This window comes from Pimephales promelas, chromosome 11, assembly GCF_988280905.1.
Source record: "Pimephales promelas chromosome 11, fPimPro1.hap1.1, whole genome shotgun sequence".
Taxonomy (NCBI): Eukaryota; Metazoa; Chordata; class Actinopteri; order Cypriniformes; family Leuciscidae; genus Pimephales; species Pimephales promelas.
Window position 1 is genome coordinate 3,575,776 of NC_142779.1, and position 20,515 is coordinate 3,596,290.

The 20,515-nt window shown below is 36.9% G+C and overlaps 2 protein-coding genes across 11 annotated transcripts in view; one reads left to right on the forward strand and one right to left on the reverse strand.

Annotated features, from left to right (window-relative positions):
• tmem63ba (transmembrane protein 63Ba) overlaps positions 1–904 on the reverse strand; it is a 32,345-nt gene extending 31,441 nt beyond the window's left edge. For 2 of the 3 annotated variants that reach the window (XM_039672272.2, XM_039672270.2), the window contains exon 1: positions 648–903. The gene's annotated coding sequence lies outside the window, so the exon portion shown is untranslated. Of the gene's footprint in view, positions 1–647 lie in introns of all 3 variants that reach the window. The other variant, XM_039672271.2, reaches the window with a different exon arrangement.
• A 672-nt stretch (positions 905–1,576) lies between these two features.
• The window catches only part of ate1 (arginyltransferase 1), a 93,537-nt gene continuing 74,598 nt past the window's right edge, over positions 1,577–20,515 (forward strand). For 3 of the 8 annotated variants that reach the window (XM_089116765.1, XM_039672273.2, XM_039672274.2), the window contains exons 1-6: positions 3,135–3,286; positions 5,388–5,451; positions 6,025–6,087; positions 6,843–6,958; positions 8,569–8,754; positions 18,310–18,518. In XM_089116765.1, the coding sequence (XP_088972891.1) occupies positions 3,187–3,286; positions 5,388–5,451; positions 6,025–6,087; positions 6,843–6,958; positions 8,569–8,754; positions 18,310–18,518 (738 nt within the window). In that variant the 5' untranslated portion in view covers positions 3,135–3,186. Of the gene's footprint in view, positions 1,951–3,134; positions 3,287–3,395; positions 3,417–5,387; positions 5,452–6,024; positions 6,088–6,842; positions 6,959–7,661; positions 7,761–8,568; positions 8,755–18,309; positions 18,519–20,515 lie in introns of those variants that run through there. The other 5 variants (XM_089116764.1, XM_089116766.1, XM_039672277.2 and 2 more) reach the window with 4 other exon arrangements.

The window sequence follows — 20,515 nt, forward strand, 5'->3', positions numbered from 1 at the left end:
TGTAATATTTGTAAATGTGTTCACTTAGTTAATTCATATAGATTAATTTAATGTAAAAATATATTATAGATAATATATAAATGTGTATGTTTCATACAGCGCTAGTCATATTCTAGTCAGATCAGATGGATCAGGAATATGTGTCACTGGAGTACATCATAATCTGGTGAGGATTGACACTAATCATCAGATTAGCTCTGCTACATATCACCTCACGTACATCTAACTCAACAATAACCACAGAATTACATAATTTAACGTTACATTAAATAGATGTTTAAAAGAAAGAACAGTTGATGAGGCTAATCCTAATCCAATCCATGCCATAATATAACGTCAACATGTTAGCTATAGACTGCTTGTGAGTGAGACCACTATATTTAGTCATTAAAGATAAATGACAGTGAATTATGTACTGATCTGTCTTAAGAATAATTACTAATAAAGTTAAATACTTGTATAGTTAGCTACAGCTAATGTGCCTAGCCGAATTGTTAGCCACTTTGTTGTGATTTCTCACCAACTGGTTTGAATGATTTAACATCGGTATACGTTAGGTTTAAATTTACTATAACTAAGAATCACAATGATCAGACTGACAACGCTGAAACTAGTTAGTTCAGGTGGTAGGAGTTAAGTTAACTCACCTGGCCGGAGTGGTCAAAGCCAAAGTAGCTCTCGGTTAGCTACTGCTGTAATATCCCAAAATAACCGCAACAGTATCACAATTCCAGTTCAGGATTTCCTCGGAATGGTTTAATAGTGTTCGGAAAAACAAAATGCTGAGGATTAGGCCATTTTTCAGTTAGTGTCTCATCTACGACACTGACACACAACAAGCCCTAGCATGGCTGTAATGGATCGGGCCGGTGACGATGTATGTGCGGTTGATAGGCAACCCACGAACTGTTTCCCAGCTGGGGCGTCGTCCATGTTCGGGTCTTTTCGGATTATTTCGGTCACATTCGACTGCGCTTCGAATTCTGTTGCTTACGTTCGGTCGGTTTTCGTTTTTAGTCGGATCTGCTCGGAATCGTTCGGTCATATTCGTTTTTTTTTTTTAAATTGCGTTGTCACCATAGACAGTAAAGGAAAGGTTGTCTCCTGGTGGCAGTTTTTTTTTTTTTTTTTTTTTTTTTACTTTTCCTTATTACAATAAAGAAATCTAACAAATTGTTTGGAATTTATTGTTAAAGTTATATGCTGAAAGAAACGTATCTTTCAACACGTATTCAATGCACTTTTTTCAATTTAAAGAACTTCATTATTAAGATTACACTTGTGATTATGTTTACATATAACATTGCTAAAGCATTTACCAGAAAACAATGACACGAAAAATGAATGTAAAACATTACAACAATAAAAAAACAACAACCAACATTCTTCAAAATATCTTCTTTTGCGTTCAACAGAAGAAAGAAACTCATACAGGTTTAGAACAACTTGAGGGTGAGTAAAAAATATCCCTTTAATAAACAATATGTATGAATAAAGTTATTATAGCCTACCAGAGAATGTCTAATATGGCTATATAAACGACATGTACTGCCATCTAGTGGCTGGCTATGTAAAAATTTCAATCCTTCGAACATGTTCTTATTTCAGCAGGGCGACTGTCGTATCTTGGCGTTTTCCGTCTTTTATGAATATTTTGTTTTTATTTAGATAATTTTGGTTTATTTTATAACACACAAACGTGAACCAAACGTCACATTAGCTTACATGTAGCCTGATGTTTTGAAATGCACCATCACCGGCTGCACATAAACACATGACCACCGTTGTGAGATAGGGGTACATATTTCTATTTCTACAAACTCAAAAGTTTTGGATGGCACATACTTTAAAGGATCCATTGGGACATGCACACCATTGTGGAGCTCAACGGAGTCAAGTGTGGATATCGCTGTGGCTACTGTAGGAATGCAGGAGGTAAAGCGTCATACGGTAAGTGAAGTTTTCATGGTTTTGGATAAGGGAAGACTACATAAACACGGATAAAGTATTTGCACAAAACAAACAAATGATTACAACACAGAACCTTAAATATTTCGTGTACAGTACAATTTTGTTTTGTGTGGAAACAAACAAAGCAAGTTGCGCCATTTTGTAAGGTAAACAGCTTTCAAAACGATAGTTTTTTAATAATAAATATTTTATTGCTTCCTTCCTTGCATGTAGGGCTTTTATACCACTACAGTGACTGTGCGGTGAATCTGTGCTGTGCTTCCAGGTCAAAAACATCGAATACTACTATGGTGAATGTTTTGTTCCCCTTTGACGTTGTTTGCTTATGGCAAGCCATTTTAACCTTCATTCATTCACACAATATTCTTGATATCTACAATTAATTTCCACTATAAAAATGTGAATCATTGATGTCAACTAAGACATCATCACTCGCAGAAACACGAATTCTTTATATTAAGAATGCACTAGTAAAAATTAAATTCTTGATATCTGTTTTTGTATTTCACTAGTTTAATGCCACCATAGGCTGACATTCAAATTCTATTGTTGATATCATTGATTTGTTACTATCTAAAATTCCAATTTCACATAGGCTATCAAAAATGTACAATTCGTACTAGTAAAAATTATAATTTTATGTAGCCTATCAATACTTTACCTGTGCAAATGTCTGTTCTTGATATCAACGATTGAATTTGATTGGCAGCCTGTGGTGATATTTAACTAGATACAATAGCTTACAATTACATATATCAAGAATTATAGTTTTTTTTTTTTTAGTGTGCAATTTAATTCTCGATATCAAGAATTTGTATTTCCGCTAGTGATGATGTCATTGTTGATATTATCATATGATATCAAGAATTCACCAGTGGTAAAAAAAAAGATGATATAACAAAATGCCAATTGTTTCTAGTAGAAATATAACCCCTGATATCAAGAATTAGCTTGTTAACTAGTGAAAATTCAATTGTTGCTATTCATATCCTAGGAATGAATAAAAGTGAAAACGGCTTGCCATAGTTTGCTTGCCTTTTTTGGGACGTCCAGTCACGTAACGTAACCGTAACCTCACCTACTAACGGCGGTTTTTCAGAAATCAGACCAATCAGATAGCGCGCTGGACCAACGTCATGCAGCGTAATTAATATTCATGAAGTTGTCCTTACCCATAGTAGGGTTCGTTAATCGTACCGCTGGGGGAGCGTGGAAATGGCAGCGGGTGGATCTTATAGTATAGTGGAGTATTTTGGGGGAGATGACGGCTATCGCTGCGGTTACTGTAAACATGAAAATGGCAATTTCTCAAACGGTGAGTGGGCATTAATCTGTTACTAATGACTTGTGGTCAATATATCACGTTTGAGGGAAGGAAGCCGGGTTTGACTCGGAGCGATGACCGTTTCGACAAGCGGTGACTGTTACATGAACTGATTAACATGGTTTGTCACATGTTTAAACGATTTATTATTATATAGAAGTATTGATTATATAGTTCCAAATGAGTTGCTTCATTGTTAAGTAATTTATAAACTGTAAGATGCTCTGATAATCTTTGTTTGTGGTGGATAAAGACCTTGTCAGCTGTTGTCTACCATTGACATGTCAGTTTTAAAGTGTATTTTTGAAAACAGAGGAGATAGAAATCAATTCCTGATGTGAGAGAATAGCAGAGGCCTGTTCATCTTTGTCCACCCCTTATTCACAACCATGTGCCATTCTAGTTTTTGCAGTAAGTTTTACAGTTCAGATCTTTACAAAAAGAGTTTCCTGCATTGTTGTGTAATCTAGGCAGTCAGATAGTTACAGGGTCACTGAGTTTATTAGATAATACATTTTAGTTACTCTACAGTACTATTTAGGCTATTGTATGGCAAGGGGTTTCAGTCTTTTAGATGTCGCAGGTCATATATGAAATACATCTATGTATTTTCTAGTATAAAGACCCATTTTATACTGTAAAAAATATGCATGAAATTGTATTTTTTGCACTTAGACCTTCTAGTGCTTTCTTTTATTACAATTAGCGATAGAAGTCTGCTCTCAATTTTAGAAAATGTATAGTTTTTTATAGTTCATGATTCCCATCATTCTGAAGAAAAGGGCCCAGGGAATTGCCAAAGACTGATGGCCAATGTTTTATTATATTTACTGCATGATCTGCCACCAGAGAATTCACATCAAAATGTTTTTTGATTTACCTTAATGATGATGTTGACAAATGGTGCTAAAAGTGGTGACACAAGCAGATCAACAAGGATTGTGTGAGGAAGCGGTGTTGTAATAAAGATAAAGATGTGGTGCTAAAGATAATCCGATCCTAATCTGCTCTATGCATAAAGTGGAGGTCATTATTATGATGGGAATGTTCAGAGATGTTTGTTTACTTTCATTTAACTGACATTATCCTAAGCAATGCTTTATTACCTAGGGCTCTGCCTCAGTAACTCTTGATATCTTCGGGGGCTCCATCTTTCACTGATTTCTAGGCCCTCATCACGCTTTTCAGTCTAGCCATGCGGGAGAATAGAGTTTTATTGATTGCTTTCACTTTCAAGTATTTGAAAGTGAAAGGAAGTGCCCGGACCTTTCAAAGTCAACCTTGAAATTCTGTTTGCAGCACATTTTACTTTTATGATGTGATGCATTTCCTATTGAAACTGGATATATTCAGTGAGAAATAATGTTGGACAGGGCTCTAAGTTAGTAATTGCAAATTAATTTGGGAAAATACCAGAATGGAGCTGAGGCCTGAAATATACAAGAGGGCTTGATGATGTCAGTTGAAAAGTAAAACAACTTTCAGAGATGGAGAAAGTTCATATAAAACTATATAAAGAGATGGACTTTTTTGAGTAATAGGCATCATGCAGTCCAGGATAATGCATTAAGAAAGTGACTGGGGTCAGTTTTGGTTTATTATTTATATATCAGATATCCTGCCCTCTTGTTTGATATTTCTATTACTATATCACATTGAGAAATGTATATTATTCACTCGTTTTTATTTGCGTATATGTGTCATTGTTTACTTTAAATGTATTGTGTGGTGAGGTTTTAATTTTTGTTTTTAGTCCACAAGATAGTGATAGGTGTTTATATTCTCCTCAGTGTTTGTAGCTCAATCTAAATAAAAAGACATCTTAACCCCACAGCCAACAAAAACTGAAAGAATTCTCAAAGCTTTGAGGACAGATGTCCTATACGTGTCCCTGTGTGGGAGCTTAATTCTCCATGACGTCAAAGGAAACTTTTTCCCTTCTTGAACTGTGTGTCCATTTGAGGCTCACTGTGTCTCAGTCAGAAGTGACTATGGCTATGATCAGATGCCCTCCTGTTCTCACGTTCATGCATGTCTTTATTTAAGGGGCTTAACTTAATAAATGATCTAAATATTGTTGTTCTCTCTCTAGGCATGTGGTCCCATACTATGACAGTGCAGGACTACCAAGATCTCATCGACAGAGGCTGGAGAAGGTCCTGATTATCTGACCTAATTAAACTGAGTGTTTCATAATTCAATCGTCTGACTCGACTTTAAACATGTTATGAATGAATAGGATTTCTTGCATAATGTCTTAGCAGGAAACACTTTTACACATTAACAGGATACAATAGTCTTGGCAGTTTAAGGAGCTTAACACAATGACAGATATAGAGATACTCCCTGAGCTCACAGTCTCACAGACTTCTTTGAACATGACAAATGGGTTTTCTTGAAGAAAATGGTTCAATTCAACATGAAATCACATTTTAATCTGGATATATTACTGGCACGAAAACTGTACAATCTCTGGATCACGAGTAGAGTCAGCTATATTCATAGTAAACAATGCCAGGTTTAGTTAATAAAATATGGTAAGTTATTTAAAATGTATGCTTATTTTAAGTAAATTAAAATTACTGCATTTTTAACCATTGTTTTTTTTTTTTTTTAGTAATTGGTTTAGTGAATAATCATTGACTTATTGATGCATGGCTACATTGTATTTATTATATTTAAATGTATCTCACCTTTGTTCTTTTCCTGTTTTTTTAATTTTATTTTAGAAGTGGCAAATATGTTTACAAGCCAATTATGAATAAGACTTGCTGCCCACAGTACACCATCAGGTAAAAGATTGCTTGTGTATATAGGATACTTGTGATACGATGTGATAAATTAACATGAATATTTTATAGTTAACTGACTATTGAGTGATCTTCTCAAATGTGTATATGGGGCGGTCAGCCGGTCACACTACACGTTTCATTCCATTGACTTCCATTCTTACGCATGCAAATGCATCAAGTTTTGCATTTCACTGCGTCCAAAGTTTGGTGAACTCTGACTTGAGAATTCGCATCACGTGAAGACGTGTAACCAGTAAAAAAAACGATTTGTCACAGACTGACCTCTTAGCTGAATTAAAAGAACAATGTTTTTTTACTGTAAAGTTAAGTCGATTGTATATTTTTTACGATTTGAATGTATTACTATTTGTTTAAAGCAGCATTATGTTACTTATGAAATGATGCTCTCTGGGTCCCCCCTACAGTTGGGAAACAGTACTACTGTCGTAAAATCTGTCATGGTTACACTTGGAATTTGAGGAAGTGGGGAAAGTGATGTATGCCATAAAGCAGTTGAATTTTGTAGTCCTTTTTGTGCTCGGGTTCCTACCCACACCTCGAAGTTACAGAGTGCCAGGCTATGGCAGACCTGTTATTCAACCTATTGTAAGTCGATGTACCATCTCAAGGGTTTTGGAAAAATATTATAAAGGTTGAAAAAGCTACATAGTGCTGCTTTAATTCATGTTTATAAATGTTGAATGAATGATGCATTATATAGAACTTTACTTGTTGTTGTACTTACTGTTTGACAGGTGCCATGCCTTGAACTTCCATCCGTCGAAGACTCACAAAAAGACCTTGAAGAGAGTGAACAAGTTTCTCTCCAAAGGAGAGATGCCAGTAGAGCGGTGTGATGAGGGACATGAAGGTGAGCGGGCGAGCGAGTGCCACTTACTAAATCATTTGGCTGCTGGTGGTGATCAGTCATGACCCACAACTTGGCATCATGAAGCTGGATGCGATGTTAGATATTTATTTTATCTGTGTTTTGTTAAATAACTTAAACTCTATCACATCCTAACATGAAAATGACATTAGTGTGTAATACCACAAATCGAAGAGACCAATTTAAACACATCATTTACTTTTTAACTTGCGGGTTAGCTTATAAATTATAGCCTTTTGATTACATTCAGTATTTATATTTAGTTATGATTTTATTAAATGACAGAAACCACCATTTCAATATTGAAAACCGTTTTAAAATGAACACAAGAGAATCTTTAATAATTTATGTTGTGATGACATCTACCTGCACTACATATGCATTATATTGATAATGAAACATGTTAATATGTGAGAAATGCCACTTAATGAATTGTGAAGATTAACATTTTTGAGTGACACAAACGTTTAGAAGATAAAATAGCCAAGTTTAAATCAAAGATTCTATTAAAATTTCTCTTATTATCACAGTGTTGTTTAATTTACATTGGCACAAAATATATCCATCTCAATATATAGCCCAGTCAGAAGAGTTGCATCCCTAAGGCTGTGTTTTCTACAGGTATAGCCTCTGTCTGTTTCTTATATCTTGTGGTCTGGTCTGATTTAATTGCCATCCATCTCAGGTGTTTTAGAAGAAATCAAAAGTCGTCTAAAGCCCATCTCTTCCATACTTCAGAGGACAGTGGCTATAGCTGCAGGAAAAACCCAGTCGTTTTTGTCAGGTGCGCTTTGAGCTGTAGGCCAGACATCAACCAGACTCCATATCTCCCTTATCCCTTCCATATTTCGCTAGTTTCTTCTCTTTTTGTCGTTTTCTACATATTTTGTTTCTTGTGCTCAATTTGTTTTGTGTGGTTTTGGGCATGACACACATTCTTAGTGTTTATGAACTAAAATGGTGTTTGCAAGCACAAGATCCATTTCATACCATTTAGACATAAATGTATAACTAGTTTAATTGTATGTTAGTTCACCCAAAAATGAAGATTCTGTCATTAATTACTCAAACTCATCTCATTTCAAACCCGTAAGAGTTTTTGTTCATCTTCAGAACACAAATGAAGATGTTTTTGATGAAATCTGAGAGCTTTCTGTCCCTCCATTGACCGCTACACTACTGACACTTTCCAGCCCCAGAAAGGTAGTAAAAACATCATTAAAGTAATCCATGAGATGCCACTAGTTTAATCTCAACTTTATGATGAATGAAGATAATGAATAAAAAGTCTTACGGCTTTAAAACAACATGAGAGTGAGTAATTAATGACAGTATTTTCATTTTCGGGTGAACTATCCCTTTAGTGCACCCATTCCCAATTTTTTATTTTTATTTTTTCCAAATGATTTGGGCTGCGTTTCCCAAAACCATTGTAAGTGTAAGTAGATCGTAGAGTCCTTTGGTTTATTTGCCGTTGGTTTACAACTTAGGTTCACAATGCTTTTGGGAAACGATTTAAGTGAATCCCTGTAGTAGACGGCATCACATTATCCATGATGGTCATCTTAAATTCAAATGTGTCGATTCTTTAGGAGAGCCCATGAACTCTGTGCACGAAGAAGGTGTGCGACCCCCACCTGAAGATCCATTGAAAATAGACCACAGTGACATACAAGACATCACCACCAGCCTAGACATCGAGTCCTCCAAATCAACGCCCAGAGAAGACGCAGCTCCTGCTTCAGCAGAGAAATCCTCAAACGTTACAACCAAGCCAGGTCAGTCTCGACACTAATTCAAGTCTCAAATAACACAGTTACAGTTCTTGGTTCTTTTCGCCCAAAGTAGCGATTGGTTGATTGATTGTTTCAATCGGCCAGCAAGTGATTCAGGCTTATAAATCTTTTTTGACCATTGGTTCATTTCATTGCAGTTGAAAGATATGATGTCTTTATAGTATCTTTGTATAATGCTTTCCAATCACATTTAGTTCACTAAAACTAAAAAAATTACTACTAAAACGATTCATTTGGTCTTGCTGTTGTAGAATCAGTTTCAGTGCGGCACTGGAAATATTGTACGGAAATTGAATTACGTTGATTCAGAGGCAGAGGTTCTCAATCTTTTTGTTAGCAGGCCCAACCACTTTTCCAGTTGTTTGTGGTTTACTGGATGTTTTCTTTTAAATATTAAAAGAAATATAATATATATTAGTAGTTCACTTTAAAAAAAAAACTTTTGCTGATAATTTACTCACCCCCATGTGATCCAAGATGTCCATGTCTTTCTTTCTTCAGTCGAAAAGAAATTAAGGTTTTTGATGAAAACATTCCAGGATTTTCTCCATATAATGGACTTCAATGGGGTCCAAACGGTTCAAGGTTAAAATGAGAGTTTCAGTGCAGCTTGAAAGGGTTTTAAATGACACCAAACGACGAATTAGGGTCTTATCTAGCGAAACGATCGCTCATTTAAAAAATAATTTAAAAAGTTTGTTTCATAAGCACAAATGCTCGCCTTGCTCTGTTCTGTGATGAGCATTCGTTACTCCCCTGTTCGAACTCGATCATCAAAATGAACGAATCTTTTTTCGAGTCATGACTCGAAGGGTCCTAGATAAGACCCTTATTCATCATCTGGTGTCGTTTAAAGCCCTTTGAAGCTGGACTGAAAGACTCATTTTGACCTTGAACCGTTTGGACCCCATTGAAGTCCATTATATGGAGAAAGTCTTGGAATGTTTTCATCAAAAACCTTAATTTCTTTTCGACTGAAGAAAGAAAGAAAGACATGGACATCTTGGATGACATGGGGGTGAGTAAATTATCAGCAAAAGTTTTTTTAAAAGTGAACTACTCCTTTAATGGGACTGATTTAAAATACAATTTTAGTTGTTTTAGCTTATTTTAAATTCTTTTGTCTTATCCTAAGTCATTTTGAAGCCCTCTAGTGGGCACCAGCTCACATTAAGGGAACCTAATATTATTAAAATCATCTGGGTCCAAAAATAAAACCAGTTCGGAAAAAGAATCAGTTTAAATTCCCCAAGGACAAGTGTCTGATAAATTGCCTTGCTTCTAAAAACTTAGAATAGGAAAACAAGTGATTCCGCCGAGGATCAACAGAGGGCAGCATGTGTCCAGAAATAAATGTGGTGACTCCTTTAGGATATAAACTTTTTTCACATCCACTGTTTTAGATGATACTGCTAGTATTGTTAAAGGGATACTCCACTTTTTTTTTGGAAATAGGCTCATTTTACCACTCCCCCAGAGTTAAATAGTTAGGTTTTACCCTTTTCGAATGTATTCAGATGATTTTCTAATATTTAGAAGAATATTAGTAACCAGACAGTCTCTGGTCTCATTGACTTCCATAGTATGAAAAAAATATACTATGGAAGTCAATGAGACCAGAAACTGTCTGTATCCTGATATTCTTCTAAATATCAGAAAATCGGCTGAATGGATTCGAAAACGCTAAAACCCAACTGTTTAACTCTGGGGGAGTGGTAAAATGAGCCTATTTCCAAAAAAAAAGTGGAGTATCCCTTTAAAGTTTAAACAATTTCACCATCTTATCCTTTAGTTAAATGTAAAATCAAAAATCAGCTTCATAGCAAGTATCTACTTGTGTTGTGAGCCAAAACGTGTAATACATTCCCTGTAGACTTGAGGCACGAGGACCATACATCTTTGAATATGAATTTTAAACTAATTAAAAGTCCCATTCATCCACAAGCCCCTGGAATGAGCACCCCCACCGAACAGTCCGGAAATGGGAAGGATTTATAGAGGCTTCCAAAAGGAGGAGAGAAGTCTCGCTCTCTCCATCTCCAAACGGAAACCACCTGGTGACAAATTTATTGCCGCTTGCTTTATGACCATCTTTACGTCTGAGTTATGTCTGTTGTTAGCGTCGACACAGACGGAGCTAAATGACTGATTCCTCACAGGAGGTTAATGCTCCGCGTATAAACAACAGAATCTGTAAATGGATATTTGAGCTGAATGTAGTGAAGCGAGTACATGAACTTCACTCATAATTCATGTTAATGAGGAACTAAGAAAGGACAATTAAAACTAGATTTGTTTTGCTTCTGAGCAGTTTCTAAGGTGTTGAGTGTTTGCACTAAAAGACCAGGAATGTGTATTATGAAAGTACATTTTGATTTCATGCTGACTAAGTGGTTGAGCCGTGTGTGTTTTGGTGTTGACTGTGCCAGTACAGGCTGGTCTAGACAGTAAAAGTGTTTCTCTTTCCCACACCCAACTGTTCTTCTTTCCATATGTTTCCCTTTTATAATATAAAGGAGTGTGCCAGCTGTAATTCACCCAGCCCTGAGTCATCCCCGCACAGCAAATATACATTACACTGTCCCCTCAGGGAGTCTGCATAGTGTGTGTTTCTGCAGGAGTAGTACATGCATCTGAAGGAATGTGTCTTTGAGTTGCTGCTACATGTACATGAGTGTGCGCAACTGTATGTGTGTCCATGAGTCCTCGAGGAAAGGCAGTTCTGGGCTTTTTACGAACTGTTAACTGCTAGAGAGGGAGAATGTGTCTTCCGCAGGAACGGATCTGTCAGAGTTTATCTCTCCCTTTATGCACACGACGGCCCGCTTGCAACAGCACGTGTTTATTGCTTAAGGTTTATCTGACCTCATTGCAATCCGGTCAGCGTTTTTATTCAAACGTGGTGATATTTAGTGTCATTTATTTATCTTTAAAACTTCTCTCTCCCTGAAGAAAATTAGCTCTGAGTTAGATCTTGGTTCCTCCTTAGGTTTTTCTTCACATTAAACTATGTTATTCTCTTAACTAAGACGAGTTGATGCATACCTCTCTCGTCTCAGTGCGTGCACTCAATCGCTCTGAGACACTTTGTTAGCACTTAGCTTAGCCCAGTTCATTCATTAGGATCTAAGCAGAGAAGCAACCAAACACATCCACGTTTTCCGTATTTAAAGGGATACTCCATTTTTTTTGGAAATAGGCAAATTTTACCACTCCCCCAGAGTTAAACAGTTGAGTTTTACCGTTTTCGAATCCATTCAGCCGATTTTCTGATATTTAGAAAAATATCAGTAACTAGACGGTTTCTGGTCTAATTGACTTCTATAGTGGAAAAAAATATACTATGGAAGTCAATGAGTCAAGAAATTGTCTGGTTACTGATATTTTTCTAATGCTATGTTTACACGGAAACGATTCTGAAGAGAAAACGCAAAAGTGACGTTGCGACATCACTTTTTATTCTGCGTTTAGACGAGCGTTTTGTGAGGGAAATCCGCGTGCAAAAGTGTGTGAAATTCAATATTGTATGCACTTCAGGCGGCTAGGAGTGCATACTACAACAACACCAAGTCCGCGCGCCTGCGTACAACCTTCACTGTCAAGCAGACTTTTGCATTTTTACCGTTTACATGGGAACGCGGCGGTGGAGCGTTTTTAAGATTTCCACTCTGGAGGGTGGTTTCACTTTTTTGCGTTTTTAAGCCCCAAAAACGCTGTCGCCGTGTAAACGAAAGGCACATCCGATAAAATATTTTTACGTTTTCACCCGCGAACGTTCTCGTGTAAACAGGGCCTGAATATCAGAAAATCGTCTGAATGGATTCGAAAATGGTAAAACTTAACTGTTTAACTCTGGGGGAGTTGTAAAATGAGCCTATTTCCAAAAAAAGTGGAGTATCCCTTTAAATACAGTTACATGAGTAGTGTAACTCAACCTAGGACGGTGACACAAAATAAAAGAGATTTTAAGATTGTAAGTCATTTGCTGTGTCTGAAATCTCCACTCAAACCACTACTGAGTAGAGCACTAAATAGTGAGCTCACCAGCATTATGAAACACCACTTTCGGGCACTCGATCGTCTCTTGGCGCCGTTGATTACATCATCTGTCAGCTGGTGCCGAGTCGGTTCTGGGCTAAATAGATTTTTTTAAAATAAATACATTACATTATATTGAGCTTATTTCTGAAAAATGTAAAAACTAAAAGTAATTTCTGGCCATTTCTGTTATAATGCGCTACTACACACATGATTTTAACTTATTTTGACGATCAGCGCAATGCATGATGGTATGTAGGGCTTGGGTTAGTGACCATCGGTTGTGCTACACTACTTTTCGAAATGCATTCTGGGATACATTGAGTGGACTATAGGGTATAATAATCATCACTCTACTTTCGGACAGCACTACAAAATGGCGATCTCACTATATAGTCCAGTATATAGTGAGTAGTGGGTGATTTCAGACACAGCAATTGTCTTTTTTTGGTAAAGCTGGTTTGGAATTAAATGTTTTTTTGTGTGTGTGTGCTGTACTAATATTTTAGTTGTGAATTGTAATTATTAAGTGAGTTGAACTGCGTTTATATCATTAACATAACACTGTCGTAAGTAACCGGGCGGAAAGTGATTAAAATGATCTTTTCTATGATCCTAAGCAGCTGTATTGGGGCCATGAACCCCTATCACCCATGTTGAGGGGTTTTCTTGGTGTGTGTGCTTGAGTAGTGTGATATAATAGCCGACTCTACTGTATTATACCCGAACAGCACCACACCGGCTCCTATCCGCTCAGAGCTCAGTTAAACAGTGCAAGTAACAGAACGCAGGCTGTCTTCGACCTGGATCCGGCCCAGCATCTGCTCTAGCTCTCGCTCATGTTTACTCTGGTTTGGAAGAAAGCCATCCAACATCTCTATCATCCCCGTGCCGTATTTACAACCCTGTCCGGAAACATTCCCTCCTCGAAGTCAACTGGAGGTATTAACAGGAAAAGAGGGAAGAATGAATGTTAAGAAAGGGCTAATTGTCTCAATGACTCTGGCTCTTTGTCGGAGGAAGTCGCAGAGCAGCGCTCGGAGGTCCTGAAGGAGGTCCCACGTCTCATGCGAAGCGTGTAAAGGCCAGATTTATTTGAGGAAAGTGTAAATAGTCTGTTGTCAATGTGCTTTTTAAAGCCGGTCCAAATTTGTGCTTTGTATCGCGAGTGTAACTAACAAGTTGTATCCGGTTAAAGCTGCACTTTTATGTAGCCTAAAATTAAAGTGAATTATGGGTGAATCCCTTGAAACTTATCCAGAACATGTCCAGGTCATATTTCACCCCATTTTTGTTTAGGACTTTCTATATCAATCTATCGATCAAGAGAGGACAGGATTTTTGTTTTTGTATTGTGACATTATTTTAATGTCGATCTAGCTATATATCTACATATTTATATCTACTATTAACCCTAAAACCATATTCTGGACAAATTTGGGCAAAATAGTTTTGATTTATTTTTTAAAAAATACTTCCCTTGATCTGAGCGGTACAAGACTTGGCTACTTTTCCTAAGTTTGCCTCCTGAACACACACATTTTTTTTTTTACTCAATTCTACAATGTTAAGTGGGTGAAAAAAACTCCTTAATCTTGTATTTGTGTCAAAAATGGGCACCCATAGAAATGAATAGGAAAAACTGTAATTTAGAGCATTCTGAAATAAGCCAAAATAAGACACCAGGTGACGGCAAAGTCACTTCATCTTTAGGTTTTAGCTCTAAGAACTTATTGCAATATTTTAATATAGTTAAAAAAAAACCTACATAGTAATTAATTTACATCGAAATAATTTACATAGAAAATATGGTACTTTTTGAAGTAAATAAATTCTAAAATACCCCCAAAATAGAAACACCATAAATGGATAGACAAAACTTTATCGAAGACAGTGATATAGCATTTATTATAAATAAAAATTAGGATCACACCTGAGTCCTCTGTGCCCACATTTGTCCACAATTACAGGATTAAGGGCTATAAAGTGAATACGGTTTGAGGGCTACGCTAATTTTCCTGTCCTTTCTAAATGAAGGCAAAAATATAACTTAAGAAAAAATCATTCTAATATGCTGATTTGCGGCTCTAAAAACATTTCATATTATTATTATTATACAGTAAATGGTGAAAAAGGCTGTGCTGCTTCATATTTTCGTTGAAACGTGATTTTCCCCCCATCATTTCTTGATAAATAGAAAGCATTTATTTGCTATAGAAATCTTTTGTAAGATTATTAATGTCCTTACTGTCACTTTTGCTCGGTTTAATGCGTCTTTACTTAATAAAAGTAATAATTTCTTCCAAAAAAAACGTACTTTATGACTTTCATTATGCTGTAACAAATCATAATGGTTTTGTAGTATACAATTCCTTTATTTTAATGAATTTGTATTAGATTTATACGCTCCTGACAGGTTTTGTGAGATGCGATCTCTCACTCTCTCTCTGCGAGTTGAAAGGGTTTGATGGCAGGCTGACGCTCGTCGACGGCTGGCACAGGGACAGGCAGGAAATGGCCCTGCTTTCCTTATTGCTCCAAACAGGATGTCGGCGTGTAAACTGTTGACATGGGATGCCGGGAGCACTCCGAGGGACTGGCGTCGGTCCAGAGGGATTGAGGGGGGGCTGGAGAGAAAGAGAGGGAGTGAGCAGGTTATTGTACTGTGTACACAGATATACACGGCCAAAGATTAACACACATTATCACTGTTCTAGATTGCTCAGTCCAACAAACGGTTCTTGACCAGTAGGGCAGTTTCATTTTGCAATTACAAACACTTCTTGTGTCAAAATATGTGCGTCTGTTTTTATAATTGCCAGTTAATCAGCGTAGAGTCGTCTAAAGACTTTGGCAAATGCGTTGTAATCCCCAGCCAAGCATCCTAAAATCAAATGAGCCAGTTCTGCGTCAGCAAACACCTCTTAAATTATCCTTGGAAATGTAATTATAGCTAGAAATGCTTCAGAATATGAACAATTTTAGGTGGTTGACCGTCGTCAGAGATAGAGTGCACTGCAAGTTAATGACTGGAGTGTGTGTCCGAACATTACGCCATGAAGCTCACTCTCTAATCTTTTCTCAGTAGTAAATGGATGGCCGACTGCCAGGGCTGCTGCCGCACTCTCTGAAACAGTAACTGATGCAATGACCCCGTCCGTCCCCCCTTTCCTGACCGGCCCAGCCTGTCGTTCTCAATCTGGGATTACCACCTCCTTCAGTTTCCTTCGGGGAAAATGAACAACCATCTTGACACTTCCATTTAAACGTGGTCTGAACAATCCTTGCAAAAGCAGCGGGAGTCAACAAACAGAACCTGTGTTGTTTTACAGCTGCAGTGATGTCATGATGTCAGAGGAGGGCAAATGACTTCCATCTAAACGGGAGAACTCGGCCCTGCGTTTACTAACGCGAAACTCGAGTCATTGGAGCGCACACATCGTGCTCGTAACTCGCTCAAAGGATCACGCACTCCTACGGTTAGCGAATGTGCCCGCAAGGCGCTAATGGAAACATGCTCTCACGCCCAGCAAAACGGCTCCAAATGTGGGATGACCTGTTATTGATTATACCTCTCCTGTAGTCTTCGCCCCTCCACCAGATATCACCAGCAACATGCCGCACGGTTTATGAGGTAGTCCGTAAATGGATGCTAAGTTTTGTTTCATTGGGGATCTCGGCCCTCGGGTTTTTAGACTCCTGCTGCTGGTTTTTCCTCTGCTCTTTTTGGAGATGTCAAGTTTTCCACTGTGCAGGACTATTTATTTGACATATTTTAGACACAGGGTGTGCCTCTGCCTGTGGGCATACCTTCTGAAAAATTACACATGCCACATGTAGCTAACCAAGTCAACATGAAATCAAAATGGCCCGCTGGTCTTAATGTGCTCAATTCTTAAGTACACATTTTTCTAAATGTAACTTGTAACTTGTAAAAACACCAACTTGACACCATTCAATGAATGAATAATGGATGAAATCAGTTCACATTTAATTTGCTCCTCAGAAACACGTTATGAAACAAAAATGCAAATGCAGTATCATGTTTATTTCAAAGGGGTCATGACATGGATTATTTGATTATTATAATACATTCCTTGAGGTTCTCTTATAATAAGTTGCACAAAATAAAGCAAAGAAACAAATATAGATATGTGGAAAAACAGTTATTTTCAACCTTCATTCTAAGCCTTTGTCTGAAATGATCAGCTTGTAAGGGTCGGCTCCTTTAGGGCTTATCAGTAAACGAGTTATGATTGGCTAAAGGGCAAAGTATCAACGGTTACTCGCTATAGATTGGTGCAGGTGTGACGTCAGAACCTGAAAGTCTAATTTGCCGCTGCTTTCTTCTAGATTTTCCTATGGGTTTTTATGTCAAATAAAGCCTGTGGTAAACATAACTTGACTACACATTGACATTGTATCAGCGCAAGTGATTTATAATTGGTTCTATTTGCTTCTGACACAACGTCTGCATCCAGTGTAGGGAAGTTTCAGGATGTTTTAATGGTACAAAGTCTTTAATATGTCAAACAATCAAGGCAATTTGATTTCTCATGTCATGACACCTTTAACAATGAACTTTTCCTTTAAATTATTTTGTAGAATCTTGTTAATGCCAAAATTATCTTGAGAGTTCAGGGTTTTTATCAGTGATGGGAGTCAAGTAATGCATAGTGGCACATTGTCACAAAGTTTTTATAGCCATGTCTTACTTTGTAAAGCATCAATAAAAATGAAATTGTGCTAAATATTAGGGCTGTGAAACGATTAATCGCGATTAATCGCATCCAAAATAAAAGTTTGTGTTTACATAATATATGTGTGTAGTGTGTGTAATTATTTTGTATATATAAATACACACATATGCATGTATATATTTAAGATAAATGTGTAATTAAATTAATATATCAAATATTTATTTTTATGTATAATATACATTTTGTATAAATATATATAAAGTATATACATGCAAATATTTCTTAAATATATGCATGCATGTGTTTGTATTTACATATACAAAATAATTATACACACTACACACATATATTATGTAAACACAAACTTTTATTTTGGATGCGATTAATCGCGATTAATCGTTTCACAGCCCTACTAAATATACACTACCATTTTAAAGTTTATTTTCTGCAAGATAAAAAGAAAAAGAAATACTTTTATTCAGCACGGATGCATTGTTAAATGAATAAAAAGTCATTAAAATAAAGACATTTATAATGTTACAAAAGATAAAGTTCCCCTTGAATGTTCTCTCCATCAAATGACAAAAATATGAAACAGGACAACTGTTTTCAACATTGATAGTAAATGTTTCTCGAGCAGCAAATCATCATATTAGAATGATTTCTGAATGATCATGTGACAAAGGAGTACGACTGAAGTAATGATGCTGAAAATTCAACGCAATAATGCTTAGCCTGTCATTAAGACAGTTAATCAACGAGAAAATATCTTCAATCGTGGTTGTCTTCTTAATTCTAGGTAAGGGAGCCGACCCCAACAGGCCTCTGTGTCGGAAAGCTAAGGACATTAGGAAAGAGAAACGACTTCAAAAGGAGCAACTGAAGCAGCAAGAACCGCTTTCTTCTTCTCCGAGTCCAGCCCCATCAAAATCTTCATCTAATCAGCCCAAATCATTGGAGGACTTCATTACAGAGCACTTACCCAGTGACCCGCTGCACCGTTTAGAGGCAAGTCATGACCTTTGCTTGTATGTAAACACTTCTTTGAGGTCAAGTAACTAAACCGGCCAAAGCAGGAGAAGATTGGACCTGGCACCAATTTCACAAATATTCTGGGTAAATATTCCAGGCCATTCTCTTCACAAACAATCCTCTCCTGCTTTTGCTGCGATTGCTTGGGTGAAGTCAGCATGGGTAAACAGCCAGTGTTTTCGCGTTCTAAGCAAGTCTGTATGAAAGGCCATCTCATACCCCAAACGTCATTGTCCCTGGAGACGGCGCTGGGCCGATTCATCCCTCAATTAGCTTGTTGACTGGATTGATTTGATTGACTGCAATATGTCATTCAATTATCTTAAGTGGATAGCAGTCAATGTCACCGTCATCTGAACAAGGTTAGTGGTTCACTTTAGAAACAATACATGATAACGTCCTCTGCATTTGCAGACTAAAAGCAAGCTGAACTCCTTTTTTTATCATTATGAACTTTCTCATGCAAACAAGCAATTTGTGCATTTATTTATTCAACAATGTAATTTGCGTGTCAGGCCCTTGTGGAAATATAAACCGTCAGAGTGTAGTTTGATGCTGGTTAAGCTCTGTCCTTGAAGTCTGTTTGTTAGCACTAATCTCTCTGGCACATACTGAAAACCACGTTTCCTTTCCAGACGTCACTTTATCGGCTCGTTTCTGTAAATCTCAGTTGTGGGGTCGTTAAGCTCTCGGAGAAGACACCCTGCCTAATGAGATGTTTACATACAACCAATCAGACGCGCGGCCGGGAGTGCGTTTTATTCACACTACAGTTTAAGTGAAGCACTCATTGTTTGACAGGGAAAAGATTACTTTAGAAAGCCTTGGCACATTTTACTTCTTGCCTTACCTTGGGATTTTGATGCTGAATTATGGGAATGTTCTGGGTTCAATACATGCATTATGGGAATGTTCTGGGTTCAATACATGCACTCTAAAAAATGCTGGGTTGTTTTAACCCAATTCTGGGTAAAATATGGACAAACCTGGCCATTGGGTTAAAAATGTAATTTAAAAATGAAACCCAATGGCTGGGTTTGTCCATATTTTACCCAAAATTGGGTTAAAACAACCCAGCGTTTTTTTTAGAGTGTGTTGAAAGAAATTTAGCCAAAAATGAAAATGAAGAGCTCATAACTTTCTTCTGTGACATGTAAAAGGGGATTCAAGCAAAAAAAAAATTCCATACAATGAAAGTACAATGATATTTAAATGCCAATCTCCAAAAAAAAAACAACTAAATACAAGCACTTCAAATCACTTCAAAATCTTCTGAAGTAATTTAAGTCAGTATTGATTGAAACTCCATCTCTTTGCTTCTACTTTTATAGTATTGAAAAGACTGCATGGACATTTTGTCTAAAATTCTCTCCTTGTGTTTTTTTGTGTAAAGAATAAAATACAACAAGGATGCATTAATGTTACAAAAGATTTCTAATCATAAATAAAATATGAAGCAGCAAAACTGTTTTCAACATTGATAATAATAAGAAATGTTTCTTGATCTGAATGATTTCTGATGGATCATGTGACACTGAAGACTGGAGTAAATAGAGTGCCTGAGTGATGACGTCACTTTGTAGGACAACTCGGAAGTTAACGGCGCATGGGTTCCCTCGATTGAAAAGCAATGCATTTTCCCCATAGACTTTCGGAAAATTGCAAAAAATAAGATCTGTGTTTAACAAAGAGTTGTGACCCTTACACGTTTTGTCTATCAAGTTAATCCAAAATGTGTACATTTTGAAGCCAATATAAAGTTTTTAAAAAACTCAAAGTTTAAAAAACCACAAGCAGGTTATAACTATGTGTTCTATGTCATAGATCAAAACGTGAAAATATTTAGAGGCTTTGTTCACCACAGACCTTATTTCAGGCGATTTAGCAAAAACCCATTCAAAAATCCCATAGACTTTAGAGCGAGGGAACCGGAAGTGCTAAAATGCTAACTCGCTTCCGCGTTTTGGCCTACA